The sequence below is a fragment of the Sorex araneus genome, chromosome 3, assembly GCF_027595985.1.
Source record: "Sorex araneus isolate mSorAra2 chromosome 3, mSorAra2.pri, whole genome shotgun sequence".
NCBI classification, from domain to species: domain Eukaryota; kingdom Metazoa; phylum Chordata; class Mammalia; order Eulipotyphla; family Soricidae; genus Sorex; species Sorex araneus.
In genome coordinates, this window is record NC_073304.1 from 24,128,831 (window position 1) to 24,149,685 (window position 20,855).

General features: G+C 47.1%; 1 protein-coding gene across 1 annotated transcript in view; it reads left to right on the plus strand.

The window, feature by feature from the left end:
- The window catches only part of TMED8 (transmembrane p24 trafficking protein family member 8), a 32,985-nt gene that overhangs the window by 5,756 nt on the left and 6,374 nt on the right, over positions 1 to 20,855 (plus strand). The window contains exons 2-5 of the mRNA XM_055130830.1: positions 13,046 to 13,127; positions 16,691 to 16,820; positions 19,166 to 19,292; positions 19,486 to 19,791. Of these exons, the coding sequence (XP_054986805.1) occupies positions 13,046 to 13,127; positions 16,691 to 16,820; positions 19,166 to 19,292; positions 19,486 to 19,791 (645 nt within the window). The remainder of the gene's footprint in view (positions 1 to 13,045; positions 13,128 to 16,690; positions 16,821 to 19,165; positions 19,293 to 19,485; positions 19,792 to 20,855) is intronic.

Below are 20,855 nucleotides of genomic sequence, written 5' to 3' on the forward strand. Positions count from 1 at the left end.
AACGCCCTGCCCGCTGTGCTATTGCTCCAGCCCCTCAAGCTCGGGTTTATTAGTGAAAGCAGGTATCCAGCCCTTTGAGCTAGCTCCCCAGCCAGCCCCAAGTTGAATGATTCTTGAGCTCCAATTTTTCCTTCTTCATTCCTTTGTCCTTTTCCCCTCCCTTCCTCCCTCCCTTCCTCCCTCCCTTCCTTTCTCTCTCCCTCCGTCCCTCCTCATCTCTCTCTCTTTCTCACCCTCTCCCTCACTACCCCCCCCTCTCTTTCTCTCCCTTTCTCTCTTTTTTCTTGAAATATATTTAGGGTTTGGGGCCACACGTAGTGTTCAAGGCTTAATCCTTGCTCTGTGCTCAAGGATTATTTCTGGCAGAGTTTAGGGAACCGTGTGTGGTGTCTGGGATTGATCCCCAGCCGCTGCATGCAAGGCAAGAGGCCTACTGGCGATACTATTGCTCCAGCCCCATAGTAATGATTTTTACATTATAGATTATATTCCAACATTACTCAGTTATCTTATTGACATTTTGTTTCTTTGGATTTGGGGCCACAGCTGATGATGCTCAGGGGTAACTCCTGGCTCTGCACTCAGAAATTGCTCTTGGCAGTGTTCAGGGGGCCATGTGGGATATCGGAAATCAAACCTGGGTCAGCCATGAGCAATGCAAGTTCCCTACCTGTTGTACTATGTCTCCAGACTCATTTTATTGACATTCTAGACTTTGTTTTATCCTAAATAATACCAGTTTTACTACACTTTGATTTACCACTTTGCCTAATGAATATTCAAATATCCATCTATGCATTACAACTTAAAATACATATCCATACAAATCATTTTAAAACTTATTCTCTGGTCTCTTCTAGGAATAGTTGCAAAATTAATCTATAGTTGACTAACAGTAAATGCTATGCTATAGATGGGTTTTTTCTTTTTTTTATATCAGTTTATTTTTCACTACATAAATTTAGGAAATCTGAAAAGCATCGTTTGTAACTATTTTCACTCTTTGAAACAGGACTATATCTTCCACATGCTATACTTATGGAAAATAGTTCTTTGCTAGATCTTACATAATTGATCATATACCATTGACATTAAAAATAAAAAGCAATATATTTTTTTCCTTTTTTGTATGTATTAAGCTAGTAAGATGCTATGAAAAGTGCTTACCTGCCTCACAGTAAGCGAACTGGTACCCCAACTACACTGGATTGGGTTTATAAGGGAGGGGAATGTTAGACCCAATAGTGCTCAGAAGTCCATGCAGTTAGGAATCCTATCTTCCTATGTTGGTGAGGGGTTATAGGAACCATCTTTTCATGCATTGTTGATGCAAGCAGAGACTGTAGAATTATCCATCGAGGGCAGTTTGTCAATATCTGTACAAATTCCAGTGCAGGCCCTAGTGAGGGACCAATGGAACCATTCCTTCCAGGATTTTACCACCGACCTATTTAGTGACTTAGACCCAAGGTTATTCTAACATTGTTATGATAAGAGATTAGAAAGAACACACATGTCCAGTAGTAGGGAGCTGATGAAATTATGGGGTACCCACCTAATGAAATATTAAACAGCTGTTGGATGAATGAGGAAGTTGTGTGTGTACATGCATATTCAGTGCTAGTGATCACATCAAGTGCCTCACACCTATGGGCATGTGATCTGCCCCTGAACTACATCCCAGCCCACATTTTGTTTTTTTGTTTGTTTTGTTTTTTAGACCATACCTGGCAGTGCTCAGGAATCTATTTTAAACATAATTTTTAAGCATCATGTTTATAATAGTCATAATATTAATGCTCTGACAGTACAATATCACCACACCACACTGATCACAGAGTACTTGTATCATCCCACCACTGTCTGTGCCCCTCAGGAGGAATCCCTGTGAGCTGGGATATAGTTCAGTGCTTACAGTATGTATGTATCTTACATATGTGACCCTGGGTTCAGTCTGGGCACCTCACACACACACACACATACACTGAAAGAAATTCCAAAAATATGTGTGTTTGTAAATAATGATAACATAAATTACAGAAGAATCTACAGGTAAATTATTAGAATTAGTAAGTCTACTTTGTTTGACTGCCACACCGGCTATCCTCAGGACTTACTCCTGGCTCTGCACTCAGGGGTCATTACTGGTTAACTCAGAAGACCATACAGGGATCAAGTCCTGAGATGGATGGTGTGGATGTCAACATGACCAAGTTCTAGCCCATGAATGTGGGATGTATTGCCCTTGAGTTGCCCACTTACTAATTTCTTTCATCGGTGTTCTGTAGTTGGCACCATGGGCTGTTTTTGGTTTGGGGTTTTTTTAGTACTTTTTTTTTTTTCCTCTTTTCCTCTCAACTTTCTCCCTGTTGGTGTTATTTGTGGTAGCCAGGAGTTCCACAGGCTTAATAGTGGAGCCACCTGGGCCATGGTGCTGCCCACTCGGCTGTGGTATGCTGTGGGGGGTCTCATGCTTCAGCTGCAGTGCTTGCACTTGTGTTTGCCTGGGGTCACACTCATCTAGCTGTGGTGTCCTTGCACTCATTAGGGGTTATGCTGGTGCTCGCAGACTTGCCTTCCGGGAACTGCACTCCTGGATGCAATGTTCTCACACCTAGCTGTGCCCCGCAAATGACAGACTCCATTGTGGTGCTGGGGGTTCCACACAGCAGAACTACCGGGACCATGCTTGGTGTAAGCGGGTGGCACCAGCATTGAATTCAAGGCCCTATGCTATCCAGACAGGCACTTTTAGCCACTGAGCCATCCCCAGGGTCCCTGTTCTTGATTTCACTCAGTTACTCAGCGTATAATGCCCTTATCCACATGACTTGGCAAGCAAGGCCTTCTGATTAAGGCAGCTTAATTGTCATCTCTTTCACTAAACTCCATTGACATCTTTCTTGGCCAAATTAGTAAAGTATCTTTGTGATAAAGGTATCTGAATAGCACTGCATGTATGTTGGTTCTAATTCTGAGTTTCTTTTCCTCAGTAGACTGAATTCTTTGAGGGCACAAAGTGCATCTAATTTAGTTCTGTGTCCTTAGTACAGAATATCATATTTAGCACATAGCAGTTGCCCGGGAAGGGCCTTTGAGTGAATTTGGCAAAACTATTAACTTTCATTTCCTCTTGATGCAGTTGTTTTGTAATAGTATATTTTGATTTTGCTAAAATGTTTGGTAAAGTGATACCTGAGTACTCATTCCATAGTCTGCTTTCAGTGGATGAATATTATGGCATGTAAAAGGCAGATTAAATAGATTACATGGTTAAGACCTATTGTTCCCCCTTCCAAGAAAAAGCAATCAATTTAATTATCAAAAAATGCAAAATTAAATTACTGGGTTTTTTTTCATATTTTATCAGGTGAGTAAAGATGATAAACATAGTGCTGGTGAGAAGGTGGGGAATGACTTACACTCAATACTGTTAGGATAAGTGACATTGGAAGGAACAGGGAATTGAATGTACAAGTCTTTAAGTGTTGGTACAGCCTGGGTTCCATCCCTGGAACCTCATGGTTCCCTGAGCCTGCCAGGAGTGATCCTTGAGTGCAAAGCCAGGAATAAGCCCCAAGCACTAACAGGTGTGGCCCCCAAACTAAAAGATTGAAAAGTAAAAGTATTTAAATGTATAAAGAGGGCTGTGCATATGTGGCCTAAGTGACAGAGTGTGTCTGGTACGTTTCAGACCCCTGGTTTGATTCCTGGCATTGTGTGCCTCTGTCTGCTGGCTGGACCAGTTGTGGTTTTGGTGACCCTCTGACCACACAGCTGGTGTGGCCTTCTAAGAAAATGGAAATGAGGCGTTTCAATCTTGAAAATGTGTCCTAAGGGAAAAAAATTGAGAAGTTGTTTTGTGAAAAAAGTTTTCCAACAGAAGTTAAAGAAAAATGAGATGTGCACATTAAAATTGAATTAGTCTCCTTCACAATCGAAATTCTACAAGTTTGACAATATTTTTGTTGAAGCTATGAGTAAACAAGGCACTTACATTGCTGAGAGGAACTGAGCCTAGAAAACACTGCCACCACCACAGACTTATCCCAGAGGTACCCTGGCGTCATATGAAATTCTCAAAGCATTGTAGCACCATTTAGAACAGACTCGAGACGATTCAAATGTCTGTCAGCAGGGACATCTGTGTCACTAACTTCCACATGGTTAAGCATGCCAGCTTTAAAGGGAAAGAGGGGGGTCTGGTGGTTGTCATGGGCCTCTCTTTAAGCTGTCCTTTTCCATGGGTGACAAAGGTGCAGAAGAATGTATATTTTTTCCAGGAACAAATGTATTTATGTATTTAAATTTTTTTCTGGGTTTTTTGGGTTTTTTTTGGCGGGGATGGCCTTTCAAATGGTGCTTCGGAGACCTTGGAGGCCCCTTCTGATGATTCTATGCCAACCAGGTGAGCAGTTGCATGCACGAACCCAAGGATGCCGTGGCAGGGCCACCTCCAGGCCTGCACCGATGATGCTGGGGGAACTTGGTGCTGGAGATGGAAACAGTTTGCTACGTGGCAAAGCATGTGCTTTGATCTTTAAACTATATCTCTGGCCCTTGTATTTGTTATTTATTTATATTTTTCACCTTACATGGTGAAATATGAAAGAATATGCGCATATGTATTTTCTTTTACTTTTTTTTTTTTTTTTTTTGCTTTTTGGGTCACACCCGGCCGTGCACAGGGGTCCTGGCTCTGCACTCAGGAATTACTCCTGGCGGTGCTCAGGGGACCATATGGGACGCTGGGATTCGAACCCGGGTCAGCTGCGTGCAGGGCAAACACCTTACCCACTGTGCTATCACTCCAGCCCCATTTTCTTTTACTTCTTAAAAAGACATGAAATGTGAAATTTATATGTTCAAAAGTGGTTATAAAAAGATACCCTACTAAGGCTGGATCGAGACAAGATCAAGACAACAATGAGATAACTCACATCGTGAGAGTAGCATACATCAGAAAGTCTGGAAATAACCATCTTTGGCAGGGATGTGGTGAGAAAGGAACCCTCATTCATTGTTAGTAGGAATGCCATCTGGATCAGCCTTTATGGAAGCAATATGGTGATTTCTCAAAAAAAGTAACGATAGAATTTCCATGTGACCCAGCAATTCCATTTCCTGGCATTTATCCCCCTCCCCCCAAAAATACAAAAACATTAATTTATGAGGATATAAACACACCTATGTTTATTGCAGCATATAGTATATTAGTCATGATATGAAAACAACCCAAATGTCCAACTGAAAATAAGTGAATTGGGAATTTGTGATATTTAAACACAGTGAAATACTGTGCAGCCTCAAGGATGAAATCATGCAGCATGCCATTCCAGGGATGGCACTGTAGGATTTTATGCTGGGCGAAAGCATTCAGAAGGAAAAATGGTGGGTACAGAATGATGTGTGTTGGGAGATGAAGATAAACAGTAAGGGAACAACAAAAGACAGCAGAACTGTAGAGTGGGTCCACAGAACTGGGTTTACCAGAGAGGGTGGGAGCTTTGGGATGGATGGAAAATGTGAGCACTCTGATGGTGGGTGTGATGTTGGAACAGATTATACGCAAAACTATCATTGATAGAATACTATACCATAGTATTACAAACCATAGTACATAACAAACCATAGCACTTTAAATAAAGAAAGGAGGGGCTGGAACAATAGCACAGCGGGTAGGGCGTTTGCCTTGCACGCTGCCGACCCAGGTTCGATTCCCAGCATCCCATATGGTCCCCTGAGCACCGCCAGGGGTAATTCCTGAGTGCAGAGCCAGGAGCAACCCCTGTGCATCGCCGGGTGTGACCCAAAAAGCAAAAAAAAAATAAATAAATAAAAATAAAGAAAGAAAGGAAAATAGTCATATGTAAAAGAAGGGAAGTTAAGATGTTAGTCTTCCCTGAATATCTCCTTAATACTTTATTTTGGAAACACGAAAATTGTTTACATCAGTATAAATAATCATTGTCACTGTTACTGTCATCCGTTGCTCATTTGCTTGAGCAGGCACCAGTAACATCTCCATTGTGAGACTTCTTGTTATTGTTTTTGGCATATTGAATATGCCACGGGGAGCTTGCCAGACTCTGCCATGTGGGTTGGGTACTCTCGATCGCTTGCCAGGCTCTCCAAGAGGGACGGAGGAATCAAACCTGGGTCGGCCACATGGAAGGCAAATGCCCTACCTGCTGTGCTATCGCTCCAGCCCTAGAAGATTTGCCTTCCTGTAGTAAATCTGGAATGGATGAGTAAATCAGTTTGGGGTAATTTATAGGGTGAAGGATGGGATTGGACTTAAATGGCATATATAAGGTGCTATATATAGATGTTGAAATATTATGATGCACATCTAAAGTCATATAAACCATGTTGTCTGAATTACAGTTTTTGTAGAAAACTAAAGGAATCTCTAAAAAGTGAAACAAAAGACAAGCTTTTAGCATAATCAGAAGTTATTGGCCAGACCACTGACAGAATTGCTACTGCAGGTGACTTCATGACATGTGTTTGTGTAATGCTTTTGTGTGATGCTTTCCTGAACAGTGATCTCCAAATACCATTTCTCATGAAAGAGAGCCAGAATACCTCTGAAAAATGGATGAGTTAAGGTGTGGCACAGAGTGTTTATAGCAGGAACTCAGAACTATGTTGTACACAGGATTGCTAGGGGTATTTTAAAAAGACACACTCGAGAGGGCTGGGGGTGTAGGGATTTGGCTCAGTGACAGAACTTGCTCCCCTTTGGATGAGACCTAGATTAGATCACTACCCCCACCTCCATACACACGGAGGCCCTAGAATCAACTTGAAAGAGTGCCTGCTGACCAGTAAGGTGGTGATCATTGTGATTTTTTCTTATGAGGTGTCATGGCTGGAGTCTTATTACAATAACAAAACTGAACCTAAATTTTGACAAGCCTCTAGGCCAGCACTGTCCAGCAAAATTATTGTAAATTATTGTAAATTTGCTGATGAAACCTTTGTTGTCCAGTGCAGGGGTGTGTGTGTGTGTGTGTGTGTGTGTGTGTGTGTGTGTGTGTGTGTATTGGGGGGGGGTGTACTTGAAATGTGGCTGTGTGCCCGGAGGACTGATCTGTTTTTCTTGGCCATATCCAGAGGTGCTTGGGGACCGTATGGTGACATGGTTTGAACTGAGGTCATCTGCATTCAAGGCAAGCACCTTATCCCCTGTACTATCTCCCCAGCCCCTGAAGAAATGAATTTTTAATATTATTTCATTTTCTCTCATGTGTTAGTAATTGCTATGGTAGACAGCACAGCTCTGCATCTGTAAACAATTTATAGGACAGTTTCTAGAGAAGGAGAGAGAAAAATCTGTTCAGGTGACACCATCCAAATGTCATCAACCAGATTCAGAACATGGAAAATCCACAGGTCACATGAGGTTTTATTTCAACGTGTGTGTGTGTGTGTGTGTGTACACACAAGGTGTTGACCTGAATGAAGCCATGAGCCATGCTCACAGTGCCTTCCCCTTGCGAGGCTCTGGCCAGGATGGCTCTGAAGCAAGTGCTGTGACTTCCGCTGGTTACTACATCATTGTCAGTACTGCTAGAAGACTTGAGCTCTAGCTCAGCTTTTGCTCAATCTTTTTACTCAGCTTTTAGCTTTCTACTTTCTAGTTTTAGGGATTGCTAAAGAAATTATGGTAGATAGCTTCTGAGACTCTATCAGTCGTTTAATATTCTGACTTGACTCGACTTTAATGAATTCTGAGAAATGTCCGTAAGTAATGTTCAGTATCTCCTTTCAGAAACATACCATATACCTAACTCTGGAGTGACTGAAGATGATGAAACATTAATGGAGTAGTAATAAAAAGTTGTATTTTGGAAAACCCTGAGTCTGGCCCTGATCACATTTTAGTCCATGTGATCATCTCATACTATAGTATACTGTCCAGCAAAGTCTGTGACCTCCGTACTCCAACAAAGTTTGTGGCTGGAATAGAGTGAAGTACATCAATACACACACACACACACACACACACACACACAAACATGTGCACATTTTTAAAAGATATGCACAAAAATGGAATGTCTTCAACTAATATAGTTATTAATTTTTTAAAAATTCCCTCCGCCTTGGCCCCCTCCCCTTCATTATTGTTGTGGAGGTGGAGGTGGTGCCTGGGGCTGGCCCGAGTGCCTGGCTGTGGTCTACGGGCATTTTTTTAGCTGTGGTGCTTGCCCGTCAGGCCTCAGTGCCTGTGTACTTGGCGGAGGTGCTTAGCAAGGTCTGTGCTCCTTCAGTATGGTGCTTGCACAGTTGCCAGGGCTCGCACTTGTTGGGGGCACACCAGTTACATACACGTGTGTTCATACATGCACTCACCAGGGGTTGTGCTTCCTGGCCCATCTTACTAGTAATGGGGTTTGCCCTCGGCCACATCCCTTTTGTGATGCTGAAAACATGCTTGGCTGCTAGTGTGGCTGAAAATCGCTTGCAGCACTGAGAGTCATAGACCAAAGAGTTGCCCGGCTAAAAAGGGCCCAGCTGCAAAGTGGGACACCAAGGATTCAACTCATGACGACACACTTGCAAGGCTGGCACTCTGCCACAGTACTGCTCCCCTGGGTTCTATTGTGTTGGTTTTTTTGTTTGTTTGTTTTGCTTTTCAGTATTTCCTCATGGTTCTATACTGAGTAGTGGGTTTCCTGTGGTTTGGGTTTTTTTGGTTTTGGTTTTGTGTTTTGGGGTCACATATGGCTGTGCTCAGGGCTTATTCCTGGCTCGGTGCTCAGAGGTCACTCCTGACAGTGCTCAGGGATTGAGTAGGGGTCAGCCACATGCAAGACAAGCACCTTAGCCCCTGTACTATCTCTCCAGTCCAATAATTGGGTGTTTGTATACTAATGTCTGGAAGTATAAATGCAGAATGTTCTCTTTATTTTTATTTAAGTTGTTCAACAATAAGCCAAGCATGTATTAGTATAATTTCAAAACATTAAGATAACTACTAAGGAGATGTAAAGTCCTATAGTTGAGTTTTATAAGAGTCAATTATTTTCCAAAAGTGTGTTTTAAAAATAGAGCATAGGAGAGACTGAGCTTAGAATAAGTTTATTTTTATGAGCTCTGGGAGATCTTGATTGACTTATTTAGGCCAACAGGGTAAATTTGCAGTTTAATATATCTAGTGCCTGATTAGGCTATTACGTATGTCAATATATTGTGTCCTTGTTAAGAGAGTATTGTCTCCCTGTGTTCGACATGGATTAGAACACATCTGCAAAGGCCGTCCGTTTAAGCTTCTGCCTTTAAATGGGACTGAGTTGGAACAACAAAAAGAGGCCAGCATGGGGAGCCAGGGCTTGAGGACAGAGCAGGAGTTGGTCTGCTGGGAAGAAGCTGGCAGCCACGGTGATGACAGGCAGTAACTGTCAGAAAGAATGCTGGAGCAGAGATCAGAGCAGAACTGAAGAGGAGCAGGATGCTTAGTTCTGAGTAAGAACCATCTTTCCCGTTCTTCATCCCTCCATGCAAGAAGCTTCGTGTGCCAGGGGCACATCTGATGATGCTCTTAAACTTGGTTGAAAGGTGTAGAGATGGTACAGTGGGTAGGGAGCTTCTTTTGCACGCAGTCGACCTGGGTTTGATCCCCAGCACCCCATGTTGTCCCCAAACCCTGCCAGGAGTGACCCCTGAGCATAGCACCAGGAGTAAGGCCCAAGCACCTGCCGGATGTGGCCCAAAAAACAAACCCCGAAAAGACTTGGTTGAGAGGTGTAAAGCAAACCTCAGTCGTTCTTCTGTGTTTCTACTTGGCTTTCTCCTGCTCTGTCCGTCCATCCTTCCGCATCTCTACTTACATACCTACCCATCTCCCTCGTCCCTCTCCTGCGCTGCGCTGTTCACGGGGTCTCCGCACACTTTAATTGTGGTCACACACTTGCTGGTGGTGCTCCCAGAGGTCTCCTTGGTTGTGTCCTTGAATGGTTTGGATTGCAAGGCTTGTACAGGCGGGGGGGGGGGGGGGAGAGTGGGGCCTGTCACGCCCTTGTTGTGGTATGTGAGAGGTCACACATTTGAACATGGGTGCTGGGGCACCAAACAGTGGCAAACAGCAGCACCTCCAGGATCTCTGCCTGTAGGGTGGTGCCAGGGAGGGGATCCCTGCCTCCTGCTTCTGCCAGGTAGGCGCCCTCCCAGAGCCCCCTCCCCTCCTCCACCTTTGTTCTTACACCCCTTTTGTCGTTTCCCCGCCACTGCAGCTGCAGCTCCCGCTGGCGGGCCATGGCTACAGATAGCGCCTAACCCGAAGGTGGGAGGCTTACTCCCACCAACCCCGCCCCATGCTGGAGCTGCCCATTGCCAGTGGTGGGCCTCAGGCTGCGGCACATGGCACGCTCCTAGGCCCTCGGCCTCCTGGTTCCAGTTATTTGCTAGAACAACTCCCAGAACTCAGGGAAACACCTGCTTGCACTTAGTAACTTATCTCAGAATAAAGGGGAAAACAGGCAGTTGGGTCCCAGGGTAAGGTGCAGGAGGGGCCAAGATATAGGGCCTGTTGTGTTGTCCCCCGGGAGTTGGAATGTATCGACTCCTGGGATGTAGATATGCTCATCAACCTACAAGTTTTCTCAGTCCAGTACTTTAGAGATTTTATCCAACCTCATGGATCAGCCACTCCATTTCCAGCCTTCACTTCTCTCTCCTCTCTGGAGAATGGGAGGTAGGGCTGAGAATTGCCATGTCTTGTCATGGCTTCGTCTTTCGAATGATGAGAGGGGTCTGGGAGCTCACTGAGTCATCAGGTCAGAACAAGAGACACTGTTGTTATCCGGAAGATCCCAATTTATGACTTCAGCGTCAGGCTGATCTGTCTAGCAGGTCCAAAACTAGATAGCAGAGCAGATCTCCTGCCGCTCTCATTCATTCATCCTCTCACCCATTTGGGCTGCATGGATCAAACTTTGCTTCAGTGAAGCTCAGCATCTAACACTTTATCCAGCCTGATGGATCATTAACTCCATTTCTAGCTGGCAGATGCTCTTAGCACTTAGGAGCAGAAAAGGGACTTGGGAGTCAGTTCCACGAACTAGGCACAGAGACCAATATATGTGTGTCTCTGTAGCTATGACTCTTGTTGTTTGGGCCCCTCCCCCAGCAGTGCTCAGGGGATACTCCCAGTGCAGTGATTAGGGCTTCCTCCCAGAGATGCTGGGGGACCATGCAGTGAGGGGGTTTGAGTTTGGGCTCCCACTAGCAATGCAGGCACTGCTGTTCTTTGAGCCATCTCCCCGGCCCGGATAGAACGTGTCTGGATTCTGCTTATCCTGTCTATACAGCATATGAGGAAAATTGGTTCAGCAGAAAGCACTTGCTCGATGTGCGTGAAGCATTGGGTTTAATTCCCAATATTGCGAAGAAAGGGTGGGAGGGAGAGAGGAGAGCTGGGGCTCCTTGTCAGTGGGTAGGCTCTTGCCTTGCATGTGGCTGACTTGAGTTTGATCCCTGGCACCCCATATGGCTCGTCTAGCACTACCAGGAGTGATCCCTGAGCAAAGAGCCAGGAGTAGGCTCTGAGCACTGCTGGGTGTCGCTCAAAAACTTACAAAAGAAAGACAGTTTGGAGGCTTAAGCTCTAAGCTCTTTCTGCCTACCTGTGAGAGTGTGAACTGATAAGGAAAATAGGTTGTATTCACTTACCAAATGAGACGGAATTAATTCTAGATTGCAGATCTTTGCACTTAAGTTGCTACTGAACTGCTTTCATTGTTAGAGGCTTATGGCCTCATTTGGTATTGAGATATGGGCTGTGTGGTTTGGTTTCTTGCTGTCATAAGGAGAAGGCTAAAAGAGGACCAGGGATGTGGCTCAGCAGCAGAGCACTTGCCCTGCACGGGTGAGGCCCTGAGTTCCATCCCTGACTATAGAGAAGAAAAGTGAACAGGTGGACCACCAAACTTCATTACACCTGTGGCTAAGGGTAGGGCCACCTTTGTTGGCTTCATTGTTGTTATTTTGTGTTTGGGTGCCATACCTGGCAGTGTTCAGGGTTTACTTCTGGCTCTGCACTCAGGGACCACTCCTGGAGGGCTCAGGAGACCATATGTGGTGCCAGGGATTGAACTCAGCGCGGATGTGTGCAAGGCAATGTCCCTACCTGCTATACTGTCACCCGGGCCCCCTGAATGCCCTTTATCAAACGTGCTGGGTGCTGGTGAGCACTGTCCTGTGCCTTGATTTCCTTCCTTCCCAAATGGCAGTCTCACGCTACCTATGAGTTTGCTTCACTGTGCCTGTCACCCTCTTTCTGCCGTGAGGGCACCTACCAGTTACTCAGTAAATCATTGGGGAATGAGTGAAGGAGCAACTAAATTAAATGAAGGGAAATTCTTGGACAAAGAGATAGTACAAGGGCTCTACTGACCTTGGTTCTGTCTCTGGCACCACATGGTCCCTGAGCGTCGCGAAGTGTAGCCCTTGTGGCCATCAGGCACTGCCTGATGTGGTTCCCCCGAACACCACCAGAGTGGCCCTAGAGGGCCAGAGCAGCACCACATCCTCAGGCCATCACAATTGAGCCACCAGCCCAGGAGGCCGAATTTCCTTGGGAGTGACCCCAAGCCCCCTGAACACTGCTTGGGAGGCACCCTCTACCCCCCAAAGAAACCCAAAACCGTGTCCCTGACCCCAGATATAGTGATGAGTGTGTTGAACGTAGAGTTGGGGCACTGGAGGCCCATTTATTTTACCCCCTATCCCACTCTCCCCTCTCTCTCCTGACGCCATTTGCTTTTTGAAAAATATGATTCTTGAATTGGGATGAATTCCATGCAGGCTTATTTTGGAAACGGGCTTATTTTTAACAAATGAGTTCTGATTCTGAGAAGACTTGGATATGAAGGCTAGAATAATTTATGACTGGACCGCCCTGAGTACAAAGTTTATGCCTAGAGTATTTTTGGAAAGAGAAAGTTGGTTACAACTGCCAGATTTTTCAAGAGATGCATTATGATTGATTGGCTTTCCTTTCAGTTACTGATTTTTTTTCTTTCTTTTCATGACTTTCTAGAGAATGGAGATTTAGAGAACTCCAAGCTGGCCTCTTCGGGAGCTTCAGCCTCTGATTCTGAGCCTGGTTTGTCACCCTACAGGTAGGGACAGTGACTGCGTTGGATGAAATGCTTCCAGAGGGTCTCTCTCCTGATGAGAGCAGGGGAAAGAAGTTGCACCGGGAGGTAGTGAGGCAGAAATTGATGAAAGTTTGTGGCTAGTTTTATCCAGTGATTTATCAACCATTCCGTGTATTTAGGGCCCAGTGTCAGATCTGTTTCCAGTTATAACATTTTATTTTATGGGTTGGGGCTCTAGCTCGGCATTGGAGCCCTTGCTTTGTATGTACGAGGCCCTGTGTTCAATCCCTAGCACTGCAAAAATGCTTTTCTTTCATTCTTAGAACACAAAACTGTAACAAAACATGTACTGTCTTCATTTATCTTCTGAAAACCAGGTTCAACTGTTAAGATGTTTGAGGTGAATCCCAGGTCAACAAGAGAATGTATGTTTGTGTTTTTTGCCCATACAACATGTGCACACATGAAGATGCACAGATACACAAAAACTCTTATCAGATTTTTTTTTATTATGTGATTTTCAGATTTAACCATTGTGTGACCCCCCCCCCCAGGTTATCTTTCTTAAATTTGATACCATTGTGGATAGCAGAAAGGGAGGAGTTATCCTAGACTTAGTGGAAACCATGAGGTGTTAATGGTAGAACTAATTAAAAAATTGTGTTCTGGAGAGCCCCAAGCTTTTGGGTATTGAGTCTAACCGATTAGCACACAGTGCAGTGTTGTCCAGAACCGGAGCTTATGTCCCTCACAAAGTTAATAGCTATGTCTTGGGGCTGGAGCGATGGCACAGGAGGTAGGGTGTTTGCCTTGCACACGGCTGACCCGAGTTCGATTCCTAGCATCCCATATGGTCCCCTGAGCACCGCCAGGGGTAATTCCCGAGTGCGGAGCCAGGAGTAACCCCTTTGCATCGCCGGGTGTGGCCCAAAAAGAAAAAAAAAGTTAATAGCTATGTCTGGGAAGAAATGTCAAGATGTAAAAAATATCTAGGGCCAGAGGCATTGTGCAGCAGGCTGAGACATGCTTTGCATACAGTGTCCTGGCGCCGCATGGTCCCTAAGCAGTGCCAGGAGTGACCGTCAAGTGCAGGACTGGGGATAGCCTTCATCACTGCTGTGTGCGACCCCAGATCAACCACTAAACAAAAAGTTAAACCAAAAAAAAAGTTTAAGTCTATTACTTCTTTTTTTTTTTGCTTTTTTTTTTGGGGGGGGGTCACACCTGGCGATGCACAGGGGTTACTCCTGGCTCTGCACTCAGGAATTACTCCTGGCGGTGCTCAGGGGACCATATGGGATGCTGGGAATCGAACCCGGGTCGGCCGCGTGCAAGGCAAACGCCCTACCCGCTGTGCTATTGCTCCAGCCCTAAATCTATTACTTCTTGAGTAGAAGTTTTCTCTTTTTACCCTTGGGTATTGAAGAAAATACTCCTCCTTCTGAATTATGATTAAAATCACAGTGCAAGTTCTCATCCCCTGAGATGGTCGGTCTCCTGAGAATACCGCTCCATCTTCCTACCACAACTGTTTTCCTGTGCTTGTCGATCTGAAGACTCTTGGGGGATGATTTTGGCACAGAACCACTTTCTGTTTTCCTGAGTAAAGGCATTTTTTTACACGAGGAACATAAGCATTCTTGAATCAAAAGGGGGTTTATTTTAAAGTTTCGTTTCTAGAATCTAGCTTGCACAGGAAAGAAACACAGCGATGGTGGCGGGCAGAATGTCGCTGTTATGTTTTGCATACTGGGTATTGAGATGGAGTGGCACAGCTCTGGTCCCCTGGGGCTGGCTGGCCACCTTCCCTCTCCCTGGCCTTGCATGCCTCCCTCTGGGCGCCCTCCCCCACCCCGCCTCCTGTGTTGGCAAGAGCCAGAACACTCATCGTGGGATTTTCCTTTCCGTGGTTTATCTTCAGCATCAAATGATTTGAAGTTGATCCTTCCCAAAATACCTTGCCCTAATTCTTCAGAGCATAAAATGCTAATGAGAATATTACATTTATGTGTCTGTTGTGTATCCTGTTTTAAAAAACTAGGTTCATAAGCAAGACCGTATCTGTGCAAAGTAGCATGTCCACTGCAAAGCAGGGGCTACGTTGTCGCCACCCCCTAGACAGGGATAACTGTAAAATTCTCACATTCTGTATTTTGTGAGTGGTAGTCAGACCCCAAATCTCCCTTTTGATCTAAAACAGACCTTACTCATTTATTTGCTCATTGTGTATTAGGTATCTACCATTTATCCATTCAGCAGGTATTGGCTGAGAACTCATTTCTGTGCAGTGAAGCTACCACAAAGAATCCAAGCCCTGGTCTCTTGTGCCTTAGGTTCTAATAGGGGCTGGGGGTAGCATCATATGGGGGAAAACAAGTGACTATCGGCATGCTACTTTGTGACCTCGGCATGGACTTTGAGTGCCATCATGTGTAGGACAGAGTGTCATCTTACCTACCACCGAGAAAGCAGAAATGCCCAGGATAACTTAACCGTAGACCTCTCTGTGTACCTTCAGTGATGAGGTTCACAAGGAAAATACCCCTTTACACAGAAAAGGGAGCTTGAATGCCTCAGCCTTGGGTCTGTGTAAGGGACGGAGAGAAATAGCCTTGAATCTTAATTACTCACTTGGGGTCCCAGCTGTCTGCCGATCTTGCCTCCAATCAAACATGGTGCAGTAATTATGGAAAATGAGTAGGGAGTGTCTTATGATGTGTCTTCCGTGGCTGCGCAGTTTAGGAGTATGTTCACTCGTGCGTGAGGCTCGGCCCGAGCATGTGGAAAGCCGCCTGGAGTATGGCCGCTTTTAATTATTTTTTAATTAATTAAAAGATTAATTTTTGATTTTTTTATACTTTTTATTTTATAAAGTAGTTCACAATACTTGATTATATTTAATATTCAAACACCAATTCCACTACCGTTACAGCTTTTCACCACCATATTTTGGATGGTTCCGTCCCGAACCCCAATCCCTGCTCCAAAGCAGAACGAAAATAATATCTTTTGTATTGTTTATTATGAAAAAATGCTGAAAATGCTACAAAAATGTATCCTTAGAGGAAATAGGGTGAAGATTGTTGTATTTCATCCAGGGGCCATTAAGCCCTTCTATAAGAGATCACTACCATGTTGTTAGAGGTTGAGCCTTGTGTGGTTTTATGTATATATCTGTGAAAAAATATTTCCCTCTAAGATTGGTTGCCTCCTACTTTGAACCCCATCAAATGTGGTGCGGTGCTCTCGGAGTATGGGTAGGGGGTATGGTATGAAGTGTCGTGCGACTGCAAATGCAGCCGCACTTGCTGCCCTCTTAGTCGTGTTTCTCAGTGAGCCCGTTCTGCCCAAGGCAGACGTCAGCTGAGCGTCTTTGGGCCCGGTTTGCCTTTGATAAGAGGCCCCACAGATTCTGAGCGCTGCCGAGCTGGCCCTGATGACCCCAGCACCACTGAGCCTGGGCCCTGATTCTTTCGGCCCACAAAGCAGGCCTGAGTATTGCTGGGAGTGGCCCCCAGGCCCATCCCTCCGCCCCCCACAAACATCAAGAGTCCCTGCACTGACACTTTGTCTTCCTCTGAGAGGCCACAGATGGTGTCTCCAGAGGGTGAGGATGCCGCAGAGGAACTGCAGAAAGCAGCCAGTGCCTTGGAGGCTGAGGACTTGGTGGAAGAGGAACTGCTTCCGGCAGACCAGGCTCAGGTCCTCAACCAGGTAGGAAGCACGCGCGCTCGGTCCTCTTGGCCTCGGGGGTGGGGGTCGGGAGGAGGGGGAAGCATCTCCGCGCCCAGGACTTTCCCGTGTGCGGCTGGGGAGAGATTTGCAAAGTGCTGTGCGGGAGGATGCTCCTTGCTCTCGCTCAGGCGCCTCACGGGGCGTTACTTGGAGAGTGATCATTTACATCTCCCCTCGCCGTCCCAGCACCTACTCAGCCCTCACGCAGAAGGTGAGGGCTGGAAATAATGCTCACCTGTTCCCGGGGGGCCTGTGCGAGTGAGGAGCCTTCAACCCCTGGCCTCTGTTCTAGCCTCATTTTGCCTGTGGTTCATCCACTCCACATTTATGGTAATGTGCTGTGCTGATGGCAGAGGTGTCCTTGAGGAGGATGGGTCATCTGTCTCCTCACTGACTTGGAAGCTATATTATTGAAAATGGTATTTGTGTCACTGAAGATAATGCCAAGCATTATCACTATGTTTGTGTGAAGCTCTGTAGTTGACCAGGCGTTTTTACCTACAGCTCTCTGTTTGATTTACTCTTGAGAACAACCCAGTGAGATGGGTACCATTGTGTCCCCACTTTCCAGATGAGGAAACGGAAACTAAGAGCTTTTCCTAACTTTACCAGGGTTTGGTGTGCAAATTAAATCCTTTGGTTTGACTTCTGGAAAAGGATGGAGTTATATAAGCAAGTTAGCTGAAGTCTAATTCGTCTCATCAAATTAAGAACTGGGTGGGGGGGACATGGGAAATAGCTGAGACTAGGGCACTTGTCTCACACACAGCCATCCCTGGTTTGGTCACTGGCACCACATGTGGTCCCCTGAGCACCTCCAGGTGTGGCCCCCCCCAAAAAAAAAAAAAAACAACTCGGGAAAACTCACTTCCCAGAAACATGAGGGCGTAATCTGGAAGGTGCCGACATTTTTCTGTGTTGCTTTCTTGCAAATACTCCCTCCTCTGGGCTGGACTGCCGGCTCCCTGTTGTGCTCTCCATGTGGGCGGTGGGTGTTCCCTTCTGCTCGAGTTGCCCACTGAATGCTCAGAACGAGAAGAAAATGTAGGCTTCACCACATGAAACGGGGGCAGTAACCTGAGCAACATCACCCACAAGGGGGAGGTTTCAGACCCCTGCCGAGGGTTAGCGAGGACCCGGAGAACCAAGGGGCGTGTGTATTCTTCTCTGCAGATCAGCTGCCTGCAGCAGACACATTTTTCCAATGCACGCCCTCCGGCTGGGCTCAGGGGCACTGATAGTTGCTTCTAGGACACTGTCGGTGAATGGAACAGTCTGTAGGATGAGCCATCCTGGGGGAGTCAGGCCAGAGTGAAAGATAGAAAAGACACAGCCTGTTCTCTCTCTGCAGTGCTTTGGTAGATTAACAGTGATCTGCAGGTAATCCCTGAGTGAAATTTATTTTTTGGTTTGGGTGTTCACAGCCAGTGGAGCTCAGGCACTACTCCCAACTCAGTGCTCAGGGATCTCTCCTGCCAGTGCTCTAAGGACAGTGCGGCACTGGAGATCAAACCCAGGCCTCCTGCTTGCGGAGCATAGGCTTCAGCCTGTTGCGCTCTCGCTGGCCCCACCTTGGGTGGGAGCTGGCGTGAGAGAAGGCACAGGGAGGCTGCGCAGGCTGGGGGCCCTCTGCGTGGCCAAGAGCACCACTGACAGCTTACATGATGCTCCCAGCGGGCGTCATTTACAGAGGGCTGGAGTGGGGGGCTTGCCAGAGGTTGGTGAGAACAAAAATGGATTTTTTTAAACTAGAAAAAGGCTCTGGTGGCATTTAACACCAAGTTCAAAAGGGTTCAGCAACCGGTGCCCGGGGGAGGGAGGCGTGTGGAGTGGGCTCGGGGCGGGGAGAGCAGTGGGCGGCCGAGCGCGGGGCCTGACAGACATTCCTCTGCAGAGAGGCCACTGCTTCCTCCTTGATTTTTTTTTTTTCTTTTTGGGTCACACCTGGCGATGCACAGGGGTCACTCCTGGCTCTGCACTCAGGAATTATCCCTGGCGGTGCTCAGGGGACCATATGGGATGCTGGGAATCGAACATCGAACCCAGGTTGGCCAGGTGCAAGGCAAACGCCCTACCCACTGTGCTATCACTCCAGCCCCTCCTTGATTTTTAAAACTTTTTTTAAAATCCAGAAATTTCTTTTTTTCTTAGTCACCATGAAATGACAGTAATTCATGATCGGGCTTCAGGCATACAGGGCATCAACACTGATCCCTTCACCAGTGCCCCCCAAACCCCCACTTGCCTCCCACCCACCAGTCTGCTGCTACGAGAGGCGTTTTTTTGTTTTACTCCCTACCCTCCACCCAAACTCTGATGTGCAGATGGCCCAGTACCACGTAATACAGAGAGCTGGGGACATCGTCATGATCCAGTCTGAGCACACGGGAGCGATCGACATTCTCTCTGCCGACCTGGAATCTGCAGATCTTCTGGGCGACCACAGGAAAGGTGAGGCCTCTTCGAGGGTGGGAAGTGGGACGTGACGTTCTTGCTCCCGGTGTGAAGTTGAAGGAAAGTTGAAGGAAAGCCTGGCCGGCAGGTGGAAGGCAAGGAAGAAAGGGCTGCGGGAAGGGAAAGAGGCGGAAGGAAGGGCGGGCGGGGGGCCACGGGGCTTCTCGGGCTCATCGGCCTGTCCTTTCAGTGGCCCCGCCGCTGATGGCACCTCCATGCATCTGGACCTTCGCCAAGCTGAAGGAATTCAAGAACAAGCTGGGCAGGGAGAAGAACAACCGCCTGGTGGTGAAGCGGGGTGAGGTGGTGACCATCCGGGTGCCCACCCACCCAGAGGGGAAGCGTGTCTGCTGGGAGTTTGCCACCGATGACTATGACATTGGCTTTGGCGTCTATTTTGACTGGACTCCCGTGACCAGCACTGACATAACCGTGCAGGTCAGTGATTCCAGTGAGGATGAGGATGAAGATGAGGAAGAGGAGGAGGAGATTGAAGGTAACTCTGTCCTTTTCACTTCGCTTGCACTTTTCTCTCCTTGTCACACCGAATGTCGAGTGGTCAGTTCCTGCGTCCTACCGGATCTTGCTTCAGTGCAGCTGAAGGCCCTCCCCCAGCCCTGCAGGAGACCCAAGCTGGGTCTCAGAGAACGTGGGGTTGGGATAGGCACCTCTGTGGAAGGCTTCTGTTCTTTCTCATCAGGACCCCCAGTGGTTGGGGACGTGGTGGGGGGGGCAGGAAAGGAGGGGCGTGAGTGCTCCTTGACAGAGGGTCAGTATTTTTCAGGTACAGAAGAGCTTCCTAAGCTCACTGATGTTTCTTCCCGGTCTGGAAGCAGACGATATTCACTTGATTCCGCCGTGCCCATCCTCTCCGTACTCCACACTCTCAGCTGGCTGCGGCTATTTGCTTCTTTACCTCACCGAGAACAGTTTTAAAAATGGTTCCTGCACGCCAGCCAGCTGTCACTGTTGTCGTGCGCAGGAAGCCATAGGACTTTGCAGGCAGAGGCTAACACAACCTTGATTCTAAGCACATGTCTCGTTCCTGGGCTTTCTAGAGAGTCTGACCCTGTTCCCATAGCCTGCATGCTCCTGGGAAATGGAAGTCTGCCAGGAAGCCTTAGAATCTGGGGTCTCAGTTTCTGCTTCCACAGGAGGCCCCTGGGCAAAACTAGGTTCCTTGGCCTGACACCTGCTCCTTTGCAGCCCCCGCCCCAGTCTGTCCTCACCTGGTGAGAGGAGCCTTTCAGAATCTTCTCACCAAAATATCTTTCTTCCCCTGGGACCCGTGCAAACCCTTCTCCAACTCGGAAGACTCAGAGACCGCCGGGGTTTCTGGGCGGAGGCGTGCTTGGATTTGGGGTGCCCGATTCTTTGTGGAGCCTGTCCTTTCCTGAGAGATAGTGAAGCTGGCCCCCGGCAGCCACCATCTTGTACTCACGCAGATGGCTCAGAGGCCAGCTGGCATTTTCCGGTTCCCCGGGGCGGGGCAGGGGGGTGGGGCGGGCCAGTGCACCCCCAGGAGGGGCACAGCCATGGGCTCACCCTCTCACTGGCTCC